The 23687-nt window shown below is 37.9% G+C and overlaps 1 protein-coding gene across 1 annotated transcript in view; it reads right to left on the bottom strand.

Annotated features, from left to right (window-relative positions):
- LOC136774330 (diacylglycerol kinase theta) overlaps positions 1–23687 on the bottom strand; it is a 2104019-nt gene that overhangs the window by 1139158 nt on the left and 941174 nt on the right. The window contains exon 7 of the mRNA XM_066728589.1: positions 680–811. Within this exon, the coding sequence (XP_066584686.1) occupies positions 680–811 (132 nt within the window). The remainder of the gene's footprint in view (positions 1–679; positions 812–23687) is intronic.

The following is a 23687-nucleotide window of genomic DNA, read 5'->3' as shown; positions in this document are numbered from 1 at the left end:
ACCAACTGGCGCCCTGATACCGATAAATAAGGACAGGCGAAGGTAATGGGAAAACCTGTAGTGTGAGTGCCCCTCACACTGACGGCAATAACGTTACAAATTAAAGAAAACTGTTTTCTTTTTGTTTTTTTTTTTTTTTATATGAAGGATAAACAAAGAATGAAATCTCGAGAATGTATGGTCTGTTTCTTACGTTTATGATCTGATTTAAAAGCTTTTTTCAAACGTATTCAAATGAGACTAGAGTAAAATGATGTCAATTTATTTACGTATTATGAAATCTTATGTAAATTCAGTTTTAGGTTAGGACGGAGAAATTTGCTGTAAATGTTACACGGTAGCGCTCGACGGTATGTACTGGCCGTTGAGACACCACGGTGTCCCTTAATTTCTACTTAGTACGTGCATCAGATAAAACTAACAAAAAACGTTTGTTAATTACTAATTTTGGCGGCAACTTCATAAACATCGATTCCTTATATTTTATATAGCGCAATTGAGCGGAGCACATTTTAAGCTATAAGAATCTTTAGTTCAAATATGTTATTTCTTATCATTACTCAAAAAGGATGAGCTTCGAATTTTGAAAGTTCGACTTGGGTTATTAATCTATAAATAGACTAACTATAAATAACACATGATTAAAAATGTTTAAAAAAATGTCTCAAAATTTGCATACCTTCATCACTTTTCTCTTTTTCGTCTTTGTCTTTGGATGACCGAGGATCACGACTATTTGTTGCGCTTTGCAATGGCTCATCATTGCGATATCTGGTGTCCCCACTGCTAAATTCTTCAGATATACTTCGTGCTAAAAAAAACATACTAATCAGAAAAAGTTATAGTATTTTCATTGGTAGGGGTTCAAGTGTCCGAAAAACTTTAGTAATAAAATGGCGGTGATGGCATTGGTTTTTCCTAAAAGGGTATGCGAGTCTATATTTTTATATGAATATGGACGTTTTCTGTCCGAAAATTTTTGACGTCATAAACACATGTTTCCAGCGAGTACAGTCACTGCCACTAATGGCCTGCAAGATTCTTTTAATGCGTTTAGGAATAGTACCTCCACCATGCATTTTACCCCACTTGAATCAGTCCTTACGTTTATGAATGGAAAGAGTAGGAGGGATGCATACTACATTTGCATATGCTCCTTCAACCGGTGCAATAAGTAAAATCTATCGGTTTTTAACAAAGTCTTTACATGAGGAAACCAATGAACTGGATAATTGTACTACTGTATTTTACAGTGTGGAAGTCATATGACATCTAAGTGAAATTCTTTATTTGAATGTGATACCAAGAGATATAAAATTACCAAAATGCTTGAAATGGATCAGATTTCATTTTCCCAGAATATAAATGAAAAAGCAGCTAAAATCATTTCGCCACAAAAAATAATAGGTACTGATTTGGAAAAAATTAATTATTGGAAGACAGTTTTAGGCTGCGCTTTACATGGTGATTTAGAAATAATTTGTGCTTTACTGGACCAGCACGATAGATCTGATCATCCAGATTTTAACAATGCTATAGCATACTCAGAAGAATGCCTGTATATGATGTTTATGGTAGTTATTCAATGAATGAATTTGCTATCCATTTTAAATAATGGCAAATGGATCTTTATTCTAATTTGGATACCAAAGCGTATACAATATATAGAAATTTGGAAGATATAATGAAACTGGTTTCAGGGGATAAAGCAATTTATGGGAGCTTGCTGAGTATACGGAAACTTGGTTTAAACTATTGGCTGCAAAACTTATCTATTCTGTATACTGTTGCCAACTTCATTAATGGTCTAATCATGCTAATAAAGTAGCAGATAAATGGCAGGCAAGCAGGCTAGCAGATATCATTATCCTTGCATCGATGGAAAGCAATTTACCTCAGGTAATAGAAAAAATACAAAACATGAATGAGAATGGGTGATTCGCAGCACATTTGATAGACTTATTTTATAATAGTGATAAGCTGAATATTCAGGATAAAAATTAAATTAAGGTTAGCAATCCAATACACGAATCCCTTCTACTAGAGTATGGCACTACATTAATGAGCCATCACTCATTATGGTAACGTGCTGCTACTTATCTGATGCATTGTGAAAAGCTAGGCAAAGCAAGATTAGAGATTCTTTTCCAATCATTGCCAATGGGAAGCAAATCTGGAATATCTGAAATGATAGATATTGTCAAGGATAATAACATGAATCATATTGGTAAGTAGTTTAATTCGCTTTTTGATACTGGCAATAAATAGATATTTAACAAATTTGTATTAGTTACTAATATTTGCAGGATCTAAGCATTTAAGTGCATTAAACGAGGACAAATGGGAAATGCTCTTACTGAGGCATTGAAAATACATGATAATGGATTTATTACTTATATTGCTGATCAATTCGTCAGGCCTTATGCTGATAATGTCAACTTGGAACGTCGTGATTTACTCGAGAATTTAGGATCCTGTATGCTGTCTATTGAAAGACTCATATTTTTAGGTTGGTGAATATTATACTTAGCTAGTACCAAAAATTACGCAAATGGAGTGTATTTTGTATTGATTTATAAAACTTATTTAATTCCAGGTAAATATTGTGACAATTTTACCAAAAGTACGAAAATAGAAAGTTCAAGGATGCAGCGAGTCCAATGGGAAGCGAATCTAGAATATCTTCCACTTTATACCTTTGGTTTATACATACACTGCCGGTCAAAAGTTTAAGACCACTTGAGAAATTTGGTTGAAAATCTGTCACTTCTTTAAACGTCCATAACTTCGTAATGAGGAAAGATACGATAAAATTCAAAAACCCGTTGGAAAGCTGATAAAATTCTACATATAGTGTAATTAGCTCAATGCACGGAAAACGTGTAGTTATCGAATTACAATTAAATAAAAATCCTACTAAATTTAAAATTTTTAATTTTTCATTACGTCAATTCAACTTTTTGTAGCACTTGCAATAATTATGGTAATTCTGTGAAACTTTGGTGACATAAAGTTCAAAGTTTCAGCTTTCATTTGAGTCATCAAACGTCACGATATTCATTGTATTTCCTTATTTTCATAACTTTTTTCTGAGTAATCTCGAGAAAATTTTTGACCAAAAAATAGCTGCCCAAGCATTTGAAACAATTTCAGATTGAAGAATCCGTCGGTATTAAACGACCTATTTTACTTGTTTCATATTGCACTTTTATTCAATTAACATAAAACACCATTAATTTTTAAATTAAATCAACAAAAGTAGAGTAATGATTAACCAAATCTATTTTATTAATTCTAAGATTTACAATTATCATATTTCTTTTAACTGCATAAAAGTGCAATATGAAACAAGTAGAATAGGTCGTTTAATACCGACGGATTCTTTAATCTGAAATTGTTTCAATTGCTTGGGCAGCTGTTTTTTGGTCAAAAATTTTTCTCGACATTACTCAGAAAAAAGTTATGAAAATAAGGAAATACAATGAATATCGTGACGTTTCATGGCTCAAATGAAAGCTGAAACTTTGAACTTTATGTCACCAAAGTTTCACAGAATTACCATAATTATTGCAAGTGTTACAAAAAGTTGAATTGACGTAACGAAAAATAAAAAATTTTAAATTTAGCAACATTTATATTTAATTGTAATTTGATAACTACTCGTTTTCCATGCATTGAGCTAATTCTATTATATGTAGAATTTTATCAGCATTCCAACGGTTTTTTGAATTTTATTGTATCTTTCCTCATTACGAAGTTATACACGTTTAAAGAAGTGACTGATTTTCAACCAAATTTCTCAAGTGGTCTTAAACTTTTGACCGGCAGTGTATATTTCTATCATTTATTAAAAATTTAAAAGTGATCGATATAAGAGTAAAGTAGTGAAAAAATCGTGACAAAAAGTGTTTAAGAATTTTAAACGTTTATCAACAGTAGTAAACGATATGTGTTACGTTTCATACATGAATTAGAAGATTTAAAGTTAGCTCTTGGTACCATATAAGACAATTTTGAGAAAGTAAATGCTTATTTACTTCTTTATAAGTAATAGTTTATTATCATTAATTTCTGTTTTGGAAGTCATAAAACTTGTATTAATGTTTTAAGATATCTTGAAAATGCAATATTTTTATATTTTTGGGTATATAATGCTTGTATATTGTACATTTAATTAAGTTGACTGGAATGAAAGCATTAATAAAATTGTTAAATGTACATATTTTGTTTTCATTGGTAGAAAAAACTTCCCTTACTTATCATTTGTCTAATCTGAAATGTAACCGAGCCCTAAGCAATAGTTAATGAAAATTGCTCGACGAAATTTAAGGAACCGTTTAAATTTTGTCTAATCATCTATCAAAAATTATAATTTTAAAGCTTCAATTTTCATCAAATTTTTTTAAAATTATTATTAATAATTGCTTACACTTCTTCATTTGAAATATAGCAAAAATACGTAATTATTCGGATAATGTCTACTGTATTTAATTGCTTTGGTAGTTGCAATTACACCAAAAGTAATTATCCTATTATCTTGCTTTACAATTTCCTTCGCAGCTTAAAAATCCAGATTAACAGTTTAAAATTAATGTAAAAATTGTTTAATGAAAAGTGTAGTAGTTTCAAACGTTTCTCAGGTATAGTATTAAAGATGCAGGTATATATATATATATATATATATATATATAATTTTATTGTATGATTTTGGTTTATTGCTCAGGGCTGATAACAAGAATGACTTCTACAACTATTACAATATCTAAAAATGGCTTAGCAATCTTAAAAAGTTGAAGGTATCATTTTACTGTACGCGTTATAATCAAATCCAGCAAGAAGCCGTCGAAATAAATGAAACTTCAAGTCCATGCTTATTTCTTTTCTTGAAACTTTTGCAGTAATAGAGTCCGATAACATAAGTCGAATTTTTCTCAATTTTAAAAAGTCCATTAGTTTATTTATTACATAATTCAATATTTAAACAAGTTAAACAAAGTTTGAATTTGGAGAATGAAAACAAAAGGCGATTGAGCAAATTTAATTTCCTTTCTTTTCTATACTAATCTTTTAATGTTTCCCTGATTTTTGGAGGAAATTTGAATTTATTTAAACTTGTTAATACGATAGAAATCATGGAACGGTTAAAATGTTCAGCAATTATTTATGAAGACGGCTTCTGTTATTACAGAAGTTCAAAGAAAAAGAATTTGTTGGTTGTTGAAGCGGTGTAAGTGCTTAAAAGGTTTAACGAATAGGTAATGATTAATTTTTCTAATATTTTGCGAATGATAATATTGATTTGGTACAGGTATCTGAAATGTAAAAGGAAAAATTGTAGGGGCACGGCAAAAGTAATAAATGAGCAATTTGTACAAGCTAAGAGAGAGATGCGTAATCACGAAGAAGAAATAGATTATAAAAAAAACGCATTATTTAGAGAGGAGTTATTCGATAGTGTTCAGAAAACTCCAGTGTCGCTGAAGCAAACATATGATTACGTACCAGATAAGTGAGTAGTTGCAGTAGTTTTTTTTTATTCTAGTCTACTGTTACGTACTGGGTAGTCGTGGCCGCCTATCGGTCGTGTTACGCGCTGACTCGACACTACAGTCTGGGTCAGTAGAAACGCCGATTGAGCTTTGCGACTCACAGTACAATGAACTAAAGTATTACACTCCGAGCGGTAAGAATGTAATGAATTGGCAGGATTCGGGGTGAATGATAGTGTGTATAAACACACGTTGGAACAGCAGAATTGACACAATGCTATGTATTTTCAGATATTACAAATGTACTTACAGTAAACACTAAATATGCTGTATCAGCATTCGCAGGATTATTTACTAGTCGTCACAACTATTGGAGAGACTAGACTCTCCTATGGTTGTGGATTACTCGCACTTAATTAATTATGATCAGTTCGTAGTAGTTGTGGGTATCTTTCAGAACGGTACGTGTTAGGGACGACTGAAAGATGAACACTCGCGACAATTTCTACACGACTGGTTTCGGATTGAATTATACTAGACTTAACTACCAGTACACGGCGACTGGGCAAGAGATTTTGCTAAAATACGGTGGAGTACTCTGCTCCCGTGGAACGAACACTAGAGTTACGACCTTGGAACGCGGATGATGCGGCAGCGGCTAAGCTTGCACAGAATAAGACTCGACTTGGGGGTCGCGGAACTCGCATATATGTAGGAGGCTTAATAGGTCATGTGTCGTCAGTAGCGCCATGATCTTTCGACACATGACGACCAAAAAGTCTCCACATCCACGGCCGACGCCCAAGGTTTGACGCATTTCCGGAAAAGAATTCCGGGTGTCAGCAATGTGCAATACTACCGGTATTGCACACGGACGCGTGCGATCTACTTTGGTTCGGCGAGGTGGCTGACCCCTACGTTACACTACACACAAAAAATGAATACATGATTTACCATAAGTCACGAATTTCCGATTAACGGGATCTCTCACGCGTACTTTACCGACAGTACAAGTCAATAAACAATTCGTTTAATAAAAGTCAAAAGCGAAGCAAATTGCAAAGACGGGCCTCTTTATGACATGGTGCCAATTCTAACGAGTCAATCGAGCTTAAAAAAACTCAAATCGGATGAAGAATAACGCTGTACCACTGTCCCGCGTTCTTGAAGTGGAAATAACCAAAAGTAACCTCTCTTCAAGAACACGGCACAATGTTACAGCGTTATTTTTTAACTAATTTGAGTGTTTTTAAGTTCGTTTGACTCGTTAGGACTGGCACATCATCCTACAAATGCCCGATTGTTCAATTTGCTTCGCATTTGACTTTTATTAAACGAATAGTATATTGACTTGAACAGTCGGTAAAGTAGGCGTGAGGGATCCCGTTAATATACAACACACTATGTCATATTTGAAGATGAAAATTTCCTTTCGACTATTTCCTGAGATCATCAACAAATGGGCTATTATGTGAATAATTTAGATAATCAATTATATTTGCTCGAAGACTCATTAAAAGTAACCTTTGTAGTTGATCGCATGCATGTTTTTAATATTTAAATTTAACAAAAGAGTTGTCATTATCACATTACCTTTTACGTGTTCTTGTTCCTGATTTCATCACAAAACATGTATCATCTTAATAAACCCGGCAATAAGCGGCAAGGCTATCCGTTCGGACTGACCCGACTTTCCTTATATACGCACATTCTTACACGGATAATGGAAACAAATGTTCTGTTAAGATTGAATGAATATTGTTCTCTAAATATTATTATATAAACGAAATTTTTTATATATCCAACGAATATGTATAAATTATTGCTATGTAAAGTTAAAACCAATTGTTTTATAATTGCAGGCACGAGGAAGCAGCGGAGCTTTTAAGTTTTCCAAATTTGGAAAGTACAATGAAGAGAGCAAAGAACAAATGCAACGTTTCTAGGCCTACAAATATTATTCAAATCAAACCTTATTGTACACGTGAAGTGTGGCAAGAAACATTAAAATTTAAAGTAAAACATAACTTACATGTAGTTACATGTAAGAGATAACAATCGACACATTCGTCCAAGTTATATTCTATTCGAGCGAAGTTTACTGGGGATCAGATTGCTACTTCCAATGTTGATAAATATTGTTTAGATGCAACATATTATGCAAGGCCCAAAATAACTGGAGTGAATCAATTACTAACTTTAATGGGCCAAATAGGAAAAAAGGTACTTTCATATTTTTAATATTTTTATGAATTATATTAATCAACAAGTTTATGATCCCCCGATGTAACATTACTCGAAATACCGTTTCTTGTGTAATTTGGTCTGTTTAATCTCAATTTTTTTGGTGAAAATAGCTACTATATTAGGATTCGAAGAAACTTAATCATAAAAGTGGAAAAAACGTCAATCTTGCGTAGCTTTGTATTGAATATTTCAGTAATCTAAAATTATATAAAATAATATAGTCAACCAATCCAGATTCAAAAAATCAAATTACATCAGAAAGGACACCACACATTCGTATTTCAAATTTTTATTAACCAGTATTATCTTTTCATTACATAATACTAAATAATTTCTAATCAATTACTGTTAGTTTTACCCATTCTGTTGGATACTGATGTCTGGAAAAGCACAAAATATGTATATAGGAGTTTTACAATATATCAAGAAATATATCATTTGTAACAAGGCAAATTCTTTTGCCTTGCTACATGAATTATTTTTGATCTTTAAACACCTCGCGCAAACAAGGTTTCTCTCGATCCCGGGTGGCGGCGCTGCGCCCGCGTGGACAGCTGCTACGACCGCCTGGGCGAGAGATAGGTTTGGCGCAGACACACCGCTTTTACCAGTCATCAAGGCAAGACGTATCTTTGTGGAAAATCCAAGGAAAGCTTCAATCAAGCTCGGATACTCATGTAAGTGGACCCCGAGACTGGATTCGATATACTAAGAAGGAAGGAAGGAGGTTAGACAGGAAATTGGGAACTGTCAAGAGGTTCAATTGAGGACATCACTCCATCCACTACTCCTAACCTTAAATTTGACACTGCTGTGCATACCTGGCTTGTACTTTGTTACACTGTTTATTGCATGAAGGTAAGCGTTGAGCACTGACATTAGGACTCAACGTTTAATTAATAATATTCCGCTGTGATTAACTTGGTGGCTTCAGACTTGGTGGGGCGTAGCAGGTCTATGTAGGAAGTGTTATCGAATCCAATTCCAATTGCAGGAGACAGATACAGAGCTTTCCCCTTTGGCTCTCATATAGTCTAGTATTTCCAATAAGGAAGGTGGACTATCATTGAGAGGAGTTGGATTATAAATTCCATAGCCTGTACGATGACAGGAGTTAGGCTTTTATGCCATATATATATATATATATATACTTTTATTTCCCTTCTTATATACTTGTACATAGTCTTATTTTCAATCAAGTATCTCCGGGCTAGGTATTGAATTATATTATGGTTAACATAAGGTTTATGAATTTGGTGCATACGCACATTAAGAAAGGAGATTTAGAGACTCCCTTGGAAAACCCTAGCCAATTAACTTTCTGGTATTGATTTGAATATTGATGGACTTGGCTACGCCTTACTTGACCTGGTGTTACCTCTTTGCTTGTGCCTTATACTTCCTACAGGAATAGTGCAGCAAGTAATTAGGTTCTTGGAGGGCTAGCGGTGGATAAGCTTGAAAGGGGTCTTTTGTCCATTTGGACTTGTTCATGCCTGGACTGAGAGTCATACGAGTGATCCACCTCCTCAATATCATCTAATTTTCATTCTTTTATTTCTTATGTATATATAAATATTTTCTTGTAAATGATTATCATCTCATTGCTCTTGTCGTATTAAGTTAACGGTAGATTTTGGGGAGAAATCCCATATACAATTGTATAATTATCTTAACTAGTATACTTGTAAAATTGATGGACCGAGCAGTGATACAATATAATTCTTATTTTAATTTTTATTAATGTGTACTAGTAGTTTTCCAAGAGAATCCACTTTAATTTCATAGCATGCCACGTCCTTGAAAAGTCTCAAGCCGGCATGCCCAGACTGGCTCATATATAAAGTTCATGAGCCTGGCGCTCTTTATAAGTAAAGTCTGTGTGCCTTTGCACTGATTCTTGTTAAAATTGTGCCTTCCCCACAATAGCAGGAATTCATGTCGCAAAATGGCGTCCAACGTGGGGCATGCTGGAAATTAGGGAAGAGTGTTTTCTCTCTAATATTTTTCTCATAAATTTAAATTCTTTATTAGATTCTATATCGGTTAATTTGAATTTTCTTTGAATAACGTTTAATTTTGAAGTTATAATATTGAGGATTTATATATGGATCTTAATGTTACATTTCAAACATCGTAAAGGAGTTTATTATTTGTGTATACTTTTTCTACTTGACCTAGTAGGTCTTGATCGGTTATCCCCTGTCTTGCTGCTTAAGGCGCAAGGAAACTGCTTGCTGTGCTATCCATAGGAAATAATATTTGTAATGCTTTAATTTCCTTAGTATGGTTGAGTATTTGCTATTTGGCAGAGTTTATTCGGGAAAATGACCGTTAGAATGAGTAGCATCATTTAATCAGAACCGTCTAAGTGACGAAATATTTTTCGATTTCACACTAATGGTCTGATTAATGTTTTATACGCAATCCTTTTGGATAATACCCTTGTATTTGTCTCCCTATCCTTTAGATAGTATTTGATAAACGAGTATTCGGGATAGTAACATATTGAGATTTCCTCGTATTAAACATATTATTTACCTCGGTTATATTGAATATAACTCTTTTCATATATTGTGTGTTTCTTTTCCCAATATTATCCCGTAGGACATAGTATTTGATTAACTGGCATCACCTGTTTAGCTCGCGTATTATTGTATAAAGTCCTTTCGTTGACCCATTGCTGGCGATCGCGGAATAGAATTTTATACTTTTGTTTTGATCGTGGAAACATAATTCCAGAGCATCTATAAATTACATGAAACATAGTATCTTGGGTTTACAAGTTCGGATGGCCTAGTCGAGATTTAGTTTTCTTATATCAGCCTTAGCTGATAATTAGACTTTATCCTGAAGAATTATTGCTTGCCGCCTTGGAAGCATTTGTGCTCAGGTGTAATTCCCCAGTTTACTATTATGGTTAGGTGCTTGCCAATGAGTGTACTATAATTAACTCGCTTATTTTTGATTGATTAATATTTAACACTCATTATTTTCTCTTTTCTATTCTTTAATGCGCTTAGCGTTGCTTATATTTTGCTTTGCGTATTTGTAAATAGCTTTTGTCTTTTAGTTTAAGCATTAACATTTTCTTTAATTCTTCCATATTCCCTGCCAGTGTATTTAACTTTCTTGCAGGTATATATAGGTATATCTCGTATAATGAAACGGAATAACAAGATTTGGAAAGAAATTGTTGTTTTATTTCTACTATAACCTATTATACATTTCTTTGGCGAATTTTTGTAAGGTGTGTGTAGTACGGTATTGTAAACGAAGCATATCAGCGTCGCCCTATACTTATTTACCATTATTCTATATTGTAAATTTATTTCATTTCATTTATATACACTGCAGGCCAAAAGTTTAGGATCACTTGGTAAAATTGTGAAAAAGACAGGCTCTCCTTTAAGTGCGTGTAGTTTGGCAACCCTAAGAGGTAGAACAAATTTAAGGATATCGTCGTGAAGCTTATTAAATTCCGCATCCTACTGCATTAATTTGACCTAAGAAAATCTAATGGGTGTCTGTATTCAAGGAGAGGAACATGACAACATTTTCGACGTCTCTTTAATTATTGATATCAATTTTCAATTCTTTGCACCGCTCATAATAATTGTCTGAGGTATTTGAAATTCAAGTAGGTGAAAGCTTGAATCTTTAGCATTCATGTTAGTCCAAAAACGTTTATAAATTCTTATTAGGTCCGCAATTATTACATAATTAATGAAGCAGTGTTCGGCCAGCATTTTTCCCGTAAAACATTTGCTCGCTGAGCTCTTGAAGTAAATTCAGGTCTGTATAAATTATGGGTGCAAAAAGGGGGAAACACGTTTAACTTTTGTTTCATTTGATTAACAACTATTCTACGGTTTCAAATAAATCAATGAAAGTTTAAATACAATTAACATATTTATACTTTTATTGATTGAATTGGAACACGTAGTATTGTTAATAATAAAAATAAAAAAAATTAAAAGTGGTACCCATTTGGCACCCATAACTTATACCGACCTGCATTTGTTTTTAGAGCTTAGCGAGCAGATGTTTTCCGGAGAAGATGCTGGTCGCACACTGCTCGACTAATTGTCAAATAACTGCGGACCAAATAACAATTTATATATGTTTTTGGTCTTCAATAAAAGCTTAAGTTTCAAGCTTTCACATACTTAAGTTTCAACTTTGTAAAACTATTACTATACCTGGTGCAAGTCATTGAAATTGAGTATCCATATATAAAGAGACATACAAAATTGTATGATATCTCTATTCTATAATATGGGCATCTATTGGATTTTTTTAGATCAAATTATTATGGTTGGATGCGGAATTTTATAAGCTTTCCAACGGTATTCTTAAATTTCTTTTAACTCCTAGGGCTGCTAAACCACTCGCACATAAAGAAGAGCATGTCATTCTGACAATTTTGTCAGGTGGTCCTAAACTTTTGTCCTGCAGTGTATGTCATATACATATTTACCACGGTTTTCTATTATAACGCTATTTTGGTTTGCGAACTTCGTTGACTGATTTCCTTTAGGATTAGAAGCGTGTAGTTTTATAAATCATAAACAATGTGTTCACGATCACCTCTTAATATGGAAAGGGAGAAAAGGGCTCAGCATAGAGAGGAAGTTACTGAGACAGTGAATGGTATACGTCGTGCAGTGGAGAGCCTACCTTTTGGCGAATTGCTTGCCTAGCTTAGGGATAAAAGACTGTCGGTCCAGGGGACCAATGCTAAACTACGAGACCGATTAGTGCGATATCGAGTTCGTCGGGACATAGGACCTGAAGCAGCTAAATGGAACGATCAACGAGATTTCCAGAGTGAAGACCCATTGGAGCTGGAAAGCGAGGCCACTGGAGAGGAATCCGAGGATCGAGCCATGGCGGCAGCCGAAGTGGCTACTCTGGCTACTGTAACTCTGACAATAATTACCGTTACCGCTGCTACTTCTGAAACAATTACCTCTGCTTCGTTTTACCCATCGATAGTGACATCAGTCCGGGTTTTGACGCCGGTGGTGCCTAGCCTCTTGGAAGATACTTCTAGTCTTGAAGGAGGATTCGACACACAACGTTTCCTACCAATATACCACCCGGCTCCACATCCTGTTAGGACGAGTCACCGATTAATGGACCGAAGTCATGGAGGGCCAGAATTGGAGTTCGCCAGAGCAGCAACCGGCAGCACTACAGACGTGGCTGAAATAGCTCGTCAAGCTATAAAGTACTTCCAGAAATTGACTTTGGAGGCTCGTCAACGAGAAAGAGTCCAAACTGAGGAAAAGGAAGCAAAGCCGAAATATACAGGTACCATAAGGAAACAGCCGCAGACCTCGAGGCAGCCTGTGGAAAGAACCCAACCCGTGCGAACTAGGACCTCACGTAAAAAGAGGATAGAATCTGATCCGGAAGATAACTGTGATCGAACACGTCATTCTCCTCGGTTGGAAATTCATCACCGGACACGACTGGACACCCTATATCGGAAGGACTCGCATTATCAAGCGACTCAAGGCCAAGGACGTCGGGACAACGTATCACCCCGACATCAACATACTACTGAACGGTATGGATTGCCTCGCCTGTCCCGTGGCCAGAAAACAAAGGCTCGAAGGAGGAGGTCAGAAACATACTGCCCCCGAAACAGCCAAGTAAGGATACACGAGTAGGAGCGACGGACGGTACTTGTCATCGGACAGTTGCGATACAGAGTCAAGTACGGATTTTGACACTGAATCTGAAAGTGGACTAGACTCTGAAGCAGAACTTCCACAATCCTACAGGATATCAGAAGACAGAAGAGGACGGCGAAGAAACGGATCCGGAAGTTCAGGAAGCCGTGAAGATGGAAGCCGGAGAAGGGATCGATACAATCATTACTCAAACGATTCCGATAACTCCCATGTGTCTCCAGTACGAGGACATTATAGTAGCCGAACCAAAGCAGTGGACGCGCTTCATAAATGGCAGATAGCCTATAGTAACGAACGTAAGGAGAGTGCAGATTCCTTCATCGAGCGCTTGGAACGTTGCTATCAAGGCTCTGGTATTCACAGACGTCACCTATTGCACGCCTTGCCTGTAGTTTTAACGGACCAAGCGGAAAAGTGGTATCGGTTAGTCGGCCAGTATACAACTTCATGTTCGGACTTCATTAAAAACTTCAGAAAACGCTTCGCCTGTCGAGAAAATAAGCGGAAAATACGCGAACAAGCTCGAAATCGGTTACAGGGAGAGCAGGAGAACATTGTAGAGTTTGTGGAGAATATGGAAACGATATTTTCATATTTAGATCCTCCATTAAGTATCCACATAAGACTAAATATTATCTATGATAATCTGCGCCCTGCCTACTCTCAACGAATACGTAGGAGTCAATTCACTTCTTTTGGGGGATTGATTCGCCTAGGCCAGGAACTGGAGGATTACTGGATGAAGGACAGGCGCAGAAAGGGGAATATGGCAAGCGAAGCTGCCCCCGTTCCAAGCGCCACTTACAGCGGAACCAGGCGTGGTGGAAATAAGTGTGCCGCCGTATCTAATGTGGATGAGCTAGACAAGGTTGTTGAAGGGGCTGCAGGTTCCAAACCACCTGAAAATAAGAAACCTCCGACTACACCGAAAAAGAAGAAGGGTAAAAAGAGCAAGAATGCTTCTAATGCCACCGCGGCTATTGCGGGAGGCTCGCTCCCAACCTCATCGGTATCGTTGGAAATCAATAATCATCCAGAGGCTGGAAATCCTGTTAATCGGGTAATCCAAGTACCCGCCTCCAAGAAACCCCAATATATAGTGATCCAGATGACGACACCTCCAACTACGACGAATTCTACAAGTCCACCAGCTATACCTCAACCTGCAGCCAGTAGGCCGAACGAGTGACCGAACCGAAAAACACATCCATGCCATAACTGTAATCAGTTGGGGCATTGGGCCCCAGAATGCCCTCGGCCTCGGCGTCAAAATAGGCCATCTTCATCGGAAGCCAGGATAAACCCTGAGGCCCAAAACTCTCGAACTGGAACTTCGCCGGGAAACTAAAAGCGAGGCGGGAAGAACTGGTCTCGTCCCCCTCCAACCGATCTACAGGAGACCCCATAGATAAACTTTTGTTATCACCGACCCAAGAGGAATCACGGCTACTAGCTGACTGCCAATCCTTTACCGAAGAATCCAACCCATTGGAGATAGTGGCATCCCCAGGACGACCACGGACAAATCCTGCCAACGGGGTGAATGAAGACTTTCGAGGATATGTTCAGCTCAGCATAGAAGGTCAAACTCTAAATTGCCTAATCGACACTGGAGCAGAGCGCACAATATTAGGTGCCATCACTGCGCGAAGCCTATTACCTTATGCAAGCGATTATTCAAATTTTGGTGTTAAGCTTGCCGATGGGCAATCGTGCGCGGCTATTAAGGAATTATTGTTGCGATGGAATTTAAGCGACGAATCCGTGGAGTTTCCAGTTAGTCTGGCTCCGTTTATAGCTGTAGACTGCGTCCTAGGGATTGATTTCCTACGTCGATTCGCTGTGAAATTAGACCCGAATGCACGCGTTTGGTGCGCCGGAGTAGGTCCTTTGCGTCCTTATATCTTACCAGGCGAACCACCTACGAATCGTCGGGAAGAGTTAGGTGTAATAGCGAATGTTACTTATAATGATAATTTTGTTCAAACTTTTAGGTTTAGTGATAATAGACCTTATATGTGTTGTGGTTCAATCGCTGATTCACGACAAACTCGAAATTCTTTTTGTACAATAAAGTTTATTGACGTTTGATTTACAATGTTTCCTTTTATACAAATTGATAACCAGAGCTATGAGCTAGATAATTATAGTTTTTAAGAGACAAAGGATTGCCTGGTTAAGGTTAAGAAATAAGAGGACTGAAGGTCCTAGGAGACTCGACTTGTTCCTTCTAGCTTTTGACTCGAACTGATCTTTGGGGCTGCACGTTTGGGGCTCCTACCCTCAAAGTGCAGCGTCAAACATTACCTTATATGGTAACATTTGCGGGTCCCAATGGTCAAATGCGTCATTGTTCTAGAACATTCGACTGCCGTCGAAGTGCATTTTGCCACGTGTCGGGACTTAGCCTTGGCGACTGTGTGAACGAGCTGCGTCTGGCGCTTCGTATTACATTTAGGAATTTGTCGCTTTTAGGAGTATCTCTCCTTTACAATGAGGCTATTGATATTTTAATATAATCATGATAGATTTAGAGTTATTAATTATATCTTTAAATGATAATAATATTAATAATATTAATTATATAGTGCTTATAATAGCAATGAGTTATGTATGTTTATTCTATGTACATAACACCCCTCCCCCCCTGGAAAAAGAGGGTAGGTGGTTAATAATCGGGTTCGTATTGAATGTTTGCCGCTTGCTCAGGTGTGACGATAATCATGTGCGTCGGGACAACGTTGTCTGTTGCTGGGGCGGCGACGTCATCTGTTACGATGGCATTGGATGCCAATGCCTGTATTGACCTGAGTCTTGGCTTAGGTTTTGGTCTTCTGTGAAGATATCGCCAGATTATGTAGATGGTTAATCCTATGATGATTAGCGTTGTAGTAGAATATGAGATGGCCATATGTTGATAGGTGTGGTGTTGTCCTAGGTCTTCGTTTTGTACATCCTTTTTCAGCTGTTTTAGCTGGATGCTGAGCGTGTTGAGGTCGTTGACCTTGTTCAAGATGTTATGCAGCCTGGGAATTTTGGTTGTGTTGATTGCTGCTACGTAGTTTTCAGGATCTATGGCTCTCAAAGAGAAATTATAGTGCGGGATATAGTTCTTATGTTTGTTGGGCTTGGAGGTTTGTACGGGTTCCAAAACAAAATCAGTAGCTGTTAGGATACAATTTTTATATAAATTAATTACTCCGGAGCCCATTAATTCTATATTATAAGTAGGTTTTTGTTTGCAGATTACTTCTACAATTTCTAATCGCGGTGTGGAGTATATCCACGAGGCTTGGTTTTTCATGGGAATTAGCATCGGTTGCACTAAATGTATAAGTTTATGCTCGCACGTATTTATATCTATGTATTTTAAGTATAATGCAATTTCGCATGGATTAATTGTCTTTATTTTGTTGGATGGTTTATCCGTTGGACAGAAATAATTATCTTTTATCGTGTAACATTTTCGTAGTTCGTCTTCGGTATATTCTGTGTATCGCTCAGCGATGCTATCTATCGCTATGTAATCTTTTCTTAAATCTATTATGGAGTGTAATGTTGTAGAATTCTGAATAGGGATTGGGATTGGATATATTTGTAAAAGATCGAATTCTTTGGGTGTTATTAGAGGTATATGGAGTACTACAATTAGTTTGTTTGTTTTGGTATAAATTGTGGGTTGCATTAGTTTGGAAATTAAATGGATGTTTAGTGTTTCTAATGGAAAAGGGAATTGCGTGCCAGGAGGGATGTGAGGAATCGCATCTTTAAGGTATTCGATAATTTCTGTGTATCGAATAATGTTCGGGTTTATTATTCCTTGGCTCGCCATTATCACGAAATTTAATAAGTGATCTGTGTCTATCATTAATTCTTCGGATGTAAGATTAATGTTATATAGAGCTTCTCGCTCGTCCGCTTGGGCTTCTAGATCACGTGCTGCTTTCATCAGCATTTTTTCGTTCGCATCTATTTTTTGTATCGTGTTATTATAAGTTTCTATGGTTTGGTCGATAATTTGTATTTGTTTTAGGAGTGCTAATCTGTTGGTTTCTACTGTTTGATCTAAATTTTGTAGATGTTTATTTATTTCTTCTTCGTCGTTACTGTCCATTATTCCGAATAAATTTTTTTTTTTTTTATTATTATATATATAAAAATAAGAACAATTATATTTATGTTCCTAAAACTCGTAATAATTGTAAGAGGAGGTGAGGAGATTGTAGAAACCTTTTCCCCTTCTTTGTGAATAAATTTCAATATTTTTAAAATGTATCCATTTGATTTCTAGTCTTAGTACCTTTTCCTATTAGTTAAGTTTTTAGGGACAGTAAGGTAAAAAGGAAAGGAAGGTAAAAAAAATAATAAAAATTCTAATAATAATATGAAAGGGAAAAAATTATGTAGATACCGTAGAAATTAAAAATAGTTTTTTTTTTTTTTTATTGAGCTTAACTTATTAGTTATAATGAAAGTATTTAGGAATTGATTTTGATATTTTTTTTTGATAAAAACTATTAGTATAGTTAGATAGTTCTAGTGGTAGTGATATATAGTAATTGGTAGTTGTAAGATAGTATTATAGTAGGAAGTAGATTAGGTTGATGGGGAAAAGTGTGAAGAGAGAATGGTATGTGTGGGTGGTCGAGTCGGTAACTACACGTGATAAGGCTTTAGCCTATTGACGTGGGTTACGATTTTCTTTTTACCCACTGCTAACTCATAATTTAGCTCGCTTAGTTTTGCGGTTATGGTATAGGGACCGTCGTATAGGGGTTCCAGTTTCTTTGGTCTTCCAGCGCGAATCATTTCTCGCTTTAACAATACTTGGTCTCCTACTTCGTAATTTGATTCTTCAGTATTGTGATCATAATAGATCTTCGATTTTTCCTTTTCCCGTATTAATTGGTCTTTCATGACGTTACCTGTTGAGCGAATTCTTTCGCGAAGCTCGTTATAATAATCTTCAAATGTATATGTAGGTTGCGGCGGATATTTGAGCGTGGTTGGTAACTCAACCTCGCGCCCGAATAGTAGTGAAAAAGGCGTTCGGCCTGTAGCTGTGTGTGGCGTAGTGTTATAGGTGAACATGGCGTAGGGTAACCATTCGTCCCAGTTGTCTAAATCTTCGTTGACAAAGTTTTTTAAGTACGACGCCAATGTTCGGTGCGACCTTTCTAGCGCACCATTCGACTGTGGGTGGTATGCCGTGGTCTGTATTTTGTCAATTTTTAATAGCTTACAGACGTCCTTAAAGAGGTTACTTAGAAAGTTAGTGCCCTGGTCAGTTAAAACCTTTTGGGGTAGCCCGTAAGAAAAAATGATCCTTTCAACGAATAGTCGTGCCACAGTAGAGGCTGACTGGTCTTGAATTGGTAGGGCTATGCTGTACCTTGTGAAAAGGTCTTGGAAGGTTAAGGCATACTTATTTCCTTGTTTGGTCGCAGGGTATGGTCCTATTATATCTAGGGCGACCTTTTCGAAGGGTTCTACTGGCGTGTCTGTTATCTGCATTGGTGCACGTTTCACGTTGCCTGTTTTATTGCGCTGGCACTTGTCACATTTTTTTATGTATTCTTCAATGTCCTTTTTCATATTTGGCCAAACGTGTCTAATTTTAATTCTCTGCAGGGTTCTATTTACGCCTTCATGTCCTCCGAAGGGAGTATCGTGATACTCGTAAAGGATTTGGTTTATCATTGCGGGAGTATAGGTTGATGGCTTGTCATCAGCTGTTTTTTCCTCGGCGTCGGAGTTAGCTGAGGTTGCATCTTCGTTTGAGTCGGTTGGCCTTGGGGCGGCTTGCCGTGCTCTTGAGCGCGTGGTCACGTATATACGACTTAGCGCATCTGCGTTTGTATTCTGAGTACCTGGTTTGTATCTAATTTCGTAATCGTACTCGGCTAACTTTAATCTCCAACGCATCAATCTGGAGCCTGGGTTTTCTACATTGAAAAGCCAAGTAAGTGGTTGATGATCGGTGATGATGGTAAATCTAGTACCATATAAGTAAGGTCGAAAATTTTGTACAGCCCAAACTATAGCTGCTAATTCTTTTTCCGTTGTGCTGTAGTTTACTTCGGCCTTGTTAAGCGTTCTGCTGGCGTAAGCAACGGGGAGGTCTTTGCCTACCTCGCCTTGCGATAACACGGCTCCTATTGCTTTATTGGAGGCGTCCGTGGTCAGGATGAAAGGAAGATGAAAGTCTGGATACTGTAAAAGTGGTGCAGTAGTCAATCTTTCCTTTAGATTTTCAAATGATGATTGTTCTAGGGAGGTCCAGTTGAACTTCACTCCTTTCTTTAATAGGTTCGTCATGGGTTTCGACAGGTCAGCAAAATGGTCAATGAACCTTCGGTAATAGCCTGCTAGGCCTAAAAAGGATTGTACGTCCTTTACGCTCTTGGGTGCTGGAAAATTTTTTACAGCTTCTATTTTAGTTGGGTCTGGAGAGATGCCTTTGTCCGTAATTATATGACCCAGGTAGCAAGTTTCTTTGCAAAGGAAACGGCATTTTTCCGGTTGCAGCTTTAGAGTATTTTCACGCAGTCGAATGAATACTTGTTTCAGTCTTTTGTTGTGCTCTATTAGAGTAGGGGCGTGAATTACTATGTCGTCAAGGTAAACGAAACATTGGATCCCTTGGAGTCCGGATAATACGGTGTTCATTAAACGTTGAAACGTAGCTGGCGCGTTTTTCAATCCAAAGGGCATGCGGTTGTACTCGTAGTGCCCTAGGGGTGTGGAGAAGGCTGTTTTTTCCTTGTCTTCTTCAGCCATGCCTATCTGGTGAAATCCAGAGGCTAGGTCAAGGGTGGTGAAATATTTCGAGTGGCCTAGTTGGTCCAATATTTCGGTGATGTTTGGCAATGGATAGGCATCACCTATAGTAGCTTCGTTTAGCTTGCGAAAATCTACGACGATGCGCATTTTTATATTTCCTTGTGCATCGGGTTTCTTGGGTACCACGAGCAGTGGCGCGTTCCACTGGCTTCGGCTCGGCCGTACTATTCCGTCAGCTTCTAGCTGAGAAATTTGTTTATCAATTTCCTGTTTATGCTTTTCAGGTAACCTATAGGGTTTTTTAAAGATAGGTTTAGTATTTTCTACCAAAGTAATGGTATGTTTTACCGCTTCAGTGGTGAGGAGTTTGTCACCTTCTAAGTGAAATATATCATTGTATTCCTCACAGAGTTCTGTTAGAGTGCGCAATTCTTCCTGATTTAAATGATTTAGTTCTAATTGAGACTTTAACCGGGCGAGTCGATCGCTGGCGCAGTTATTGACAGCGTATACGGTTATGGGTACAGAGGGGTCGTCGCCCTGAGTCGGTGGACTCGGAATATCTTCTAACACAATTGTAGGCAAGGGTATCTCTAGTTCTTTCTCCGTGATGTTCAAAATGCTGACGCAGCAGGTAGAGTTGGTTGGCCTAGTGGCACAGTTACCTATATACACTCCAGGTAGTATTTGGTGTCCGTTTACAATGCCGTCTTGTTTACTATCTGTTAACGCGGCTACTAATGTTTGGGATCTCGGTTTTAGTGATACCGTGCGTGATACTACTTGTTTCATTGGCCAGGTGTGTCCCAGCATCGTCAAGGACACGTCCTTTTCATAATGGAAACTGTTTCTTTTCCAGAAATCCATACCGATTAGTCCGTCGGCTATTAGCGAAAAGGTGTCTGGTACTATTTGAAATTTATGGGCTATAGTGTATTTTCCGACTTTTACGTGTAGGTAAACTGATCCAAGCGTCTTTACAGGTGTTCCACTTATTCCTGTTAGCGTAATCGGGGTTTTGTCAGCTATCGTTTCCTTGCGCAGGACTTTTATTTTAATTATGGAGACATCGGCTCCAGTATCGAAGAGTAAGGTTGCTGGTCGTATGAATTCAGCGGCTTGTACTTCGATCAGATTTTTTATGGGAGTACATAATACCATATTAGCGGTTAAATTTCCTACAGGTGTTGGTCGATTCAGGTTTTCGTTAATTGGTTGCTCTGAATTATTTGCATTCTGTTGAGCTTCTCTTTCTCGCTTTGCTTTTAATGTGCGGCACTCTTGGACGGTGTGTCCTGGGTTTTTGCAATAATTGCAAGAGGTGGATACTTTGTTAACGGAAGATGAGTGACTCTGAGTCCGTTTTGCGTTGCTAAGTCGCGCGTAGCACTTTTCGGCTACATGTCCTTTCCTATCGCAGCGTTTGCAATGGAGGTGCGAATTATTCCGTTGTCCGGAGGGTCGTTGTTGTCCTTGGTTATCGCGTCTGCCATGGGTCGAGCCCTGTTGAGTTCTGTACTCTTCGTCGGAGCGAGTCAAGGATTCACGATCGATTGCGATAGCAATTGATTCTCTTAGAGTTGCACGCTCGCAAGATGCTACCATAACTTGGAGTTTAAAATTCAATCCTTTTATGAATTGATGTTTCGCTTGTTGCGTTAACAATTCTTCTATGGCTTCGTTTTTAGCCGGGTCATTTGCTGGCGTGATGCATCTTTCTTTCAAACCTGATAATATGTCTTCTAGTCGAGAAGCATAGGATCGTACCGATTCATCTTTTCCTTGTCGGCATCGATTTAAACTATTTTGAAGGGTCGCGGTAGACCGTCGGGGTTTGAATGCTTCTTCTAATTCTCGTATTAGTTGCTCGATATTTTCGATTACTTTGTGCTTAGTTTCGGTATAAGCTTTGCCTCTTAGTATAGTGAATCTAACCTGCCGTAGAAATTCGTCTCTATCTAACGGGTGTAGATTTTGGTTTGCCATAATTATGGAATTCACAAACGGTTCTAGCTCGTCTGGGTCTCCTTTATACTTTGGAATTCTTCCAAGAGTTACGTGTAGGGAAGCATATCCGTGGTGAGGTTCTTCTTCTTCCTCATCGTCTAGATCTGGCGCGTATCGAGGTCTTTCGCATGGAGTCACATACGATGTTCTTTGTGTCGGTCTTGCCGTGGAGGTCCTCGAGGGGAACCTATTAAAATTTTGTCGTAACCTGGAGAGTTCGTCTCTCAGTCTCGCGTTTTCTTCTTCCATTATGCTAATATCGCGGGGCCTTATGCTGTGGTGTAATCTTCTAATTTCAGCATCTATGGCGCTAGGAGGTACGCTTTCGTCAAGTGGAATCGTGTTTGTTGGTGCGTCTTCTATTCTGATAGGGGGACGTTCCGCGGTGTAACTATGGTCTAAATCTGGGGCGTCGTTATTCGCGTTGCCACGGTGAGCCATAGTTAGTCTATTCCGTCTTCGCGTATTTACGTTTCGAAATGGGGTTCCTTCGTCGGTTTCCCTAAGAGTACGCAAAGTTCTATTCCCTAATTGAGAGATGCAACTGTCTATCTCTCGGGAGATTGAAACACGATTTGGTCGAGGTACGCTATGTGTCGCGGGAGTTAGACTGGGTTCAGATTGAGTTCGGTCTAAATTATCGGGATTACGGTACATGGAAAAAATTTAGTACTACGAACGCTATGGGCTCGCGGTTACAATGTTCACAAATAAAATTGCTACTGATATGATTGGTACCGTACTCACCAAAAGCTCATTTTCACTGGTTGGCTGGCTGCAAATTCTGCTGGTTTCCAGTCGTTGATTTCTTGTAGTCGTGAGGTAGTATGCGGGGTGAACCTCGAAGTTGTGGGTTTGTCGCTCCGTTGCTGAGAAAGGCGAAGTTGGCGGATGTCTCGTTGAGTATCGATGATCATCCACGTCGGTTCGTCCTTGTAGAGGTTGGTCGATCGAAGAAATAGAATTTTCTTGATTTTCCTTGGGATGAAGATTTATGTAGGTTTGATCTTCACCAGTCAACGGATCCCACCGCTGCCACCAGTTTGTTGTGGTTCAATCGCTGATTCACGACAAACTCGAAATTCTTTTTGTACAATAAAGTTTATTGACGTTTGATTTACAATGTTTCCTTTTATACAAATTGATAACCAGAGCTATGAGCTAGATAATTATAGTTTTTAAGAGACAAAGGATTGCCTGGTTAAGGTTAAGAAATGAGAGGACTGAAGGTCCTAGGAGACTCGACTTGTTCCTTCTAGCTTTTGACTCGAACTGATCTTTGGGGCTGCACGTTTGGGGCTCCTACCCTCAAAGTGCAGCGTCAAACATTACCTTATATGGTAACATTTGCGGGTCCCAATGGTCAAATGCGTCATTGTTCTAGAACATTCGACTGCCGTCGAAGTGCATTTTGCCACGTGTCGGGACTTAGCCTTGGCGAATGTGTGAACGAGCTGCG

The sequence above is a fragment of the Prorops nasuta genome, unplaced genomic scaffold, assembly GCF_024137725.1.
Source record: "Prorops nasuta isolate Cenicafe-Biocafe unplaced genomic scaffold, Cenicafe_Pnas_1.2 PNAS00001, whole genome shotgun sequence".
NCBI lineage: Eukaryota > Metazoa > Arthropoda > Insecta > Hymenoptera > Bethylidae > Prorops > Prorops nasuta.
This window is presented reverse-complemented; position numbering and strand designations above follow the sequence as displayed.